Source organism: Populus euphratica, unplaced genomic scaffold, assembly GCF_000495115.2.
Source record: "Populus euphratica unplaced genomic scaffold, PopEup_1.0 scaffold392.1, whole genome shotgun sequence".
Taxonomy (NCBI): domain Eukaryota; kingdom Viridiplantae; phylum Streptophyta; class Magnoliopsida; order Malpighiales; family Salicaceae; genus Populus; species Populus euphratica.
Genome location: NW_011500279.1, coordinates 76,605 through 83,343, shown reverse-complemented (window position 1 = coordinate 83,343; position 6,739 = coordinate 76,605). Strand labels below are relative to the sequence as shown.

The window sequence follows — 6,739 nt, the reverse complement described above, 5'->3', positions numbered from 1 at the left end:
AACCGCTCGAGGGACAAATGTGAGGCCACGAGTGTTGCGGCGGCCAAAGCTGACTGAAGAAGGAGAGGAATCTGAAGTGCTTAACTTAGATACTGCTGAAACAAGGCCATCAATGGTTTCACCTTCTATGTCCATTTTGCTGGAAGTTTCCTCGCTTCTATGAATAGCTTGTTTGCGATGTTGCTTCTGTCTTGCTTTCTTGGATAGGTGGGCTTTCTTGAAGAATTCAAATGAACTAGGGAACTTATGTTTATCTACCAGATGCTGTTGCCTACCCTTGTAATTCTTGAATTTTAAACCACAACCTTCCACCAGACATTCATACTGTTGCAGGAAAAAAACAACTATTAGCATTGAACAACACTATAGAGGCAAGAAGCTTATAAGATGCACATTCAAAACGTTGAAGGATTTTTGTCAAGATTTCATTTATATTATAGATTCTAAGAACCACAAAGTAGATTGGATAGACTAGCATAACCTTGTGATTTCAGAAATGATCAGTCCCTTAAGCCTTAACTCCTAAGCATTGTCCTCGTCAGTTTTTATTTCAGCCCTTATTTATCAACTCGCCTTTAGTGATTCTCATTGAAAAATGGAATGAGGATAGTTTGGATTGCTTATCAAGTAATTGTAAGCAAGACAAATAGCCTACTAATCACCAAAAAGGAAGAGAAGTTGGACCAAAGAATAAACAATTCTTAATATCATACATAGGGCATCATGCAGACAATATTACAGCTAACAAAAACACAAATCATGCACCAAATCCTCTGATGACAAACACAATAGAAACCAAGAACGAGTTGACAGCATACTGATCAACTAGAATCAAATGACTGTTAGAGAGTCATAGTGAAAATCAATTGAAAATACATAATGAAAAGGGATTCAAACCACAACCCTCCACCAGGCATTCATACTGCTGCAGGAAAAGACAAGAATTAACATTCAACAAAGACAATAGTGAAAATACACACAAGCACAAGCATCCAAACAAATTGAAGAAGTTTTATCATCTTGTGAATTTACAAACAACAATGGGATTCTAAGAAGACAGACAAGACCAACAACACTATGTGTTTGCATACACACTCACCTATACAACCAGTAAACATGAATCCAAATGAGTTCTAATCCAGCCTCTCTTTTTTTGCCATTTTCTCTCATTTTAGTGATTCTTGCATGTTCATTAAGGAGTAGAATTACGGGGCAGTTTAGATTGTCTATGGAGAAATTATATTACAAAGGAAGGGAAAATAAAAAAGGCAGCAAAGGCATTTATATTTCTTATGGTAGCGCACAGGTAATAACACCTTAAGCAACAACAAAAAATAGCACAAATAACCTAAAAAAGCATTGATAATAAAAAAGAACTAGACATCAAAACAGGATTCAACGGTACAAAAGCTCAATTAGAACCAAACAGAATGTTATATTAGAAATTCATAATGCACTACATTTCACAAAGAGGGAAGCCGATAAAAGATACCATGGCATAACCGCGTGCAACTTTTGCCTGAAAGAAAGAGTCATGTGCTTCAGACACATGAATGCTGAGCAGGAGCGACGTTGGGTAAACTCTGGAGCAAACCGAACACGAAGCAGTGTGCCGTCCATTATAATGATCTTCAAAGTGTTCCAAGGATATCAAGTGTGCACCACAACCAACAATCGGACAAACAACCTCCATACTATAGAATCATAAGTTTCAGTGCACAAACCCAATACAATTCAAACCTTAAATTTCTTATAAATGATGAAATCCTAATTCATAAAAAAATTCATACCTTCCATCCTCGTCTATCAAATCCTGCAGCCTATGCTTTTCATCTTCACTTAAATCTAACGCAACCTAGATTTTTTTTTTAAAACACAAAAAAGCAATATCATTAAGTAATAAAAATCAAAAGCAGAAAAAACAATACCGAATTTCTGTAAAGATTTTGTGAATTTAAGAGTGGAAGATGAAAAGGCAAACATGACAGAGTGGTGACCTGTTTGGCGAGGAGTTCTCTCTCGATGTTGCCAGAAGAGAAGAAAGGAGATTCGGGGCCAAAACGACGGCGAATCGGTTTCCAGTACGGAAACCCTAACTCGGTTTTGGTGTCCATTTCTACAAGCATCGCCATCGGGAAGATCACTGAGAGAGGGAGAGAGACAACGGGGGGAGAGTGTTTTGAGTTTGGATTTTGAATCAGTTTTACTCTAACGGAAAGTTTAGAGCAAGTTCTGGAGACGACTAGTGATCTGTGAAGCAGGGGGTATTTTGGTTTGGGCCTTTTGGGCTTTGAGCTTGCCCATAAAAACATTTTGGTAGCCACCATCAACTGTCGTCAAACATTTTTCCATTTCCTTTTTATTTTTATTTTTTTCATTATGGGGATTTAGAATGGTCAAATTATAAAATTTAGACAACGTTTGTGTTCAATACGTACTTTGATTTTCTTTATATGACGAACTTAAATGTGTCTGAAATTCAAATTTAAAAGGCACCAATCAACTTTAGATTGAATATTTTAATATCCTATTCAAATTTTATTTTTTATAACTAAATGAGTGTAACATTTTATTTGAAATTGGTCTGGAAACGTGTTATTCTCCCCATTGTACTACTGATGAGAGGGATCAAGATTTCACTATTTAAATATTTAAATACTAGTTTTATTTTCACATTAAAATTTGATTGAAAATGTCCTATTAATTATTTTTATTTGAAAATGTATCAAAATAATTTAATTTTTTAAAAAAATTCTTTTTAGAATCAATACATTAAAGAAACTAAAAACATAAATAAAATTAATTTGAAGCAAAAAAATAAAAAAAATTGGACACACACACATATAGATTTTTAATCAATTGTATTCCACGCATCTAATTTTTTTTGTTATTAAAAGCATAGCTTATCAATAGCCCATGGACTGGTAATTTAGTGATATTTAATAAATTGTGATTTCACGTATATAATATTTTCTAATATTACACTTGTTTAATGGTACTGAGGTGAGACTAAAGCTACACTTAATTATCTATTATAACTAAGACAACGTTATTATTGTTTCAAAATACAATAGACAAAGATACTTGGGACTAAGTGGATTTTGTTGTTTTTTTAATCATTCCTGTTTTATAAAAATTTACTCTGAAATTATTTTTAAAAAAATTAATTTATGTTTTCGTTTATGTTTCTCCAACCAACACATTACTATTACTCTTACACCTATCATTTTTATTACTAGATATTAACCAAACACAATCACCTAATTAATTAGTTCAAATATATATAATATGGTTAGAGAATATATGTTTGTATATTATTTTTGGATATTAAAAGCAATATCTAAATTTAATTCGATGTTTTTTAAGAAGTAGCAATGGATAAATAAGCATAGATTATGTGCATTATATAAAAAATAAGAATGGTCAATGCGTTAGGTGATAGGAATTCTTTCCCCTGAAACTTATAAGATGACCTTAAGATTTTTATTTTATTTTATTTTAATTTGTACGTGTTTCTCATGGAATTAAATATGAGAAATGCAACTCTCATGACGTTAATCTTTAATTTCCCAATTAAATGGTCAAAGCGTATTTTTTTAAAAGTTTTTTTTATTTAAATATATTAAAATGATATTTAAAATAAAAAAAAACATAACTGTTTTTTTAAAAAATAATATGACCACATAAACAAAAAACTTAACTGTTTTTAAAAAAAATAATATGACCACATAAACAAAAAAAAAATATCAATATCAACCGTATTCTAAAATCAGACTGCCCCTAGTAGATAAAGATAGAATTTAGTTAAATTTAAATTACTTCAATTTAAAAAAAAAGTAAAGATAATTAATTAAAATAATATTTTTTATTTTTATTTTTTAAAATAAATAAACCTTTCAAGTAAGATTCTATAGCTACAGTATCAACGTACTCATATCAAATTATTAATCACGAACCTAGTTAGCTAACATGATATTTCTTTTTTTATGGTGTCTTTTTTATTAGAATTCCGGTAATCACATTGCTTATCACTTTAATTACATTTGTTGATAAAGTTCTAATGTAAAAAAATATGTATCAACAGCTTTTTATTATTATTAATAACAATATCTGAATTAACTTAAATACATCTCCACTAATTTTATAAATTTTAAAATATAATTATATAAATTTTTAATTACTCTAGAAATAAATTAAGTTTCGAATAATTTAGGTATCATTTGCCTAGAGATACTAACAACTAGTAAATTAAATTAATCTAATGGCAGATATACCCATTCAACGAATTGAAAAGGAATGAAGGGTTGAAACAAAGAATTAATCAGAGGGCTACTCATGCACATGACCCAGCAGAACTAGCTTGATATATGTATAGATAATGGGCACAACTTTCATAAATGTAACTTGTGGCTTGAAGATTACGACATCGTGTTGTTTATTCCAATGCATATTGTTTTAGTAAGCCATCTATGAAATAATGAAGATGATGTGGCTACATCTTATTGGATAGGTGGTCATAGAAGCTAAGAGCTTAAATTTTACCCACCTGCATGCTAGATTACGACTACGTACAAGATAGCCAGAATACTACTTGAATCCTTATACGCACCGCATCGACTTGGCTCGCAAGGCAATTGCCTGCAATTATTTATATTTTAAAGGGTGGAAGCGTTCTTGTTTTCTTTCCTTCGCTCTCTCTATTTCCATATGTATAAATTAACACATTTGGCTTTTGGAGTATTCATGAGAAAGAGGTGATTGATTGTACAGCTACCTAGGCTGTGGAGGAAATGGAGAGAGGACGTTGCATGCTCTTGCTGATGATGGTTTTGATCATGGACATAGATAGGGGAGAGGGACAGCTAGCAGAAGACTTCTACAGCCTTACTTGTCCTAACGTGGAAGCTCTAGTGAAGGAGGCAGTTTCCACAAGGTTTAACCAGACATTCACTGCAATCCCAGCAACTCTTAGTCTGTTTTTTCATGATTGCTTTGTTACGGTACGGTACGTATAGATTCTCTTTTTTTCCATTTTTGACACTTGTAGTTGATTCTCTTCAATACATCTGCAGTGACGAATTATATAATCATCATCATCATTATCCATGAGCACTGCATGCTACTGATCATAATGCCTTTTGATTGTGCGTCCAAGCACTATAAATGATCATCATGGTGAACTAATTAGCGTAGTTATTGTACATGCAATACATAATATACATGTAGTCATAATTGTTGTTAATTCCATTGATGAAAAGTAAGTTCTAATTAAACCTCAGGCACCGTCTCATGAAAAAATGTCGAATACTTTGTCCCAAGGAATTGTCAATGATACCTCAAACTATAGGAGATTGGATGTTCTAATATTACTATCCCAATTGTTTATATACGTGAATTGTTTGGCGATTTCAACTAGGCTTTCAATACTGCCGACTTCCATATGAGTTTCTCTAGCTGTTCTTCTTGTAATCTTACAGGGTTGTGATGCTTCAACAATGGTTTCTTCACCAAATGGAGACGCAGAGAAGGATGCCCCAGATAATCTCTCTCTTGCAGGGGATGGCTTTGATACAGTAGTGAAGGCAAAGCAAAACGTGGAAGTAGCTTGCCCCGGAGTAGTCTCCTGTGCAGACATTTTAGCTATAGCTGCTAGGGATGTCGTGGTCCTGGTAAGGGAATGCACAAACTAATTATACATTTTTTGTCTAGTATTTCTGCGTGAAAGCAGAAACTAACCTAACCTTTGGGTTTTATGTGATCAAAACTCAGGCTGGAGTTCCTTCATTCAAAGTAGAATTAGGACGTCGTGATGGCTTGGTTTCCAAGGCATCACTTGTGAAAGGAAACTTGCCAGAACCTGGCCTCAATCTTTCTCAACTTAACGCTATGACATTTGCGAGAAACAACCTTAGCCAGATTGATATGATTGCACTATCAGTAACCCACACAGTAGGCTTCTCTCATTGCAGCCGCTTTGCGAATCGGCTCTACTCATTCTCCTCGTCCTCTCCTGTTGACCCGTCTCTAAATCAAGATTACGCCAAGTAGTTAATGGATGGATGTCCTAGAAATGTAGACCCCAGCAGAGCCATTAACATGGACCCTGTAACCCCGCAAACCTTTGAGAATGTGTATTTCCAGAATTTGGTTAATGGTAAGGGATTGTTCACTTCAGATGAGGTGCTGTTTACGGATCCAGCTTCTCAGCCAACCGTCAAAGATTTTGCTAATAGCTCGAGCGATTTTAATGGAGCTTTTGCCACTGCCATGAGAAAGCTTGGAAGGGTGCGAGCTAGGACAGTAGCCAAGGAAGTATCAGGACAGACTGTACAGTCATTAATTCATGAAAAATCAAACAATTATTATTTGAGGTTGCAAATTACTTGTTTTGAAGCATTGTTATCGTTACAAAAACACGTATAGCAACTGGTCAAGTTACTTTTAATCACTCTGTTTAACTTCAAAGTTTTAAGGTAATAATAAGTGTGATTTTTATTTTTATTTTTTAAAAAATTAAGATTCTTTCATTAATCAGGGAACAGAAAGCAATAAAATTAGCTTCTCCAATCTCCAAACTAGAAGGGACTTCTTCCTACTGAATCCTTTATTCCTGATAACAAGAGGGAAGTCTTGCTAGCTCATGAGCGATTCTATTACCTGGTCTCCTTGCTCGTGAACAAGAGAAGGAAACAAAAGAAAGAGTTAAAGCAAGGATGATATCACTAATAGTTCTTTCCAG

At 33.7% G+C, this 6,739-nt stretch overlaps 1 protein-coding gene and 1 pseudogene across 1 annotated transcript in view; one reads left to right on the top strand and one right to left on the bottom strand.

The window, feature by feature from the left end:
• LOC105113101 (nucleic acid binding / zinc ion binding protein) overlaps positions 1 to 2,228 on the bottom strand; it is a 5,885-nt gene extending 3,657 nt beyond the window's left edge. The window contains exons 1-4 of the mRNA XM_011009128.1: positions 1,998 to 2,228; positions 1,791 to 1,855; positions 1,493 to 1,694; positions 20 to 324 (exon numbers count right to left, since the gene is read on the bottom strand). Of these exons, the coding sequence (XP_011007430.1) occupies positions 20 to 324; positions 1,493 to 1,694; positions 1,791 to 1,855; positions 1,998 to 2,132 (707 nt within the window). The 5' untranslated portion in view covers positions 2,133 to 2,228. The remainder of the gene's footprint in view (positions 1 to 19; positions 325 to 1,492; positions 1,695 to 1,790; positions 1,856 to 1,997) is intronic.
• Positions 2,229 to 4,790: 2,562 nt separating this feature from the next.
• LOC105113100 (peroxidase 55-like) lies at positions 4,791 to 6,347 on the top strand (annotated as a pseudogene).
• The last annotated feature ends 392 nt before the right edge of the window (positions 6,348 to 6,739 follow it).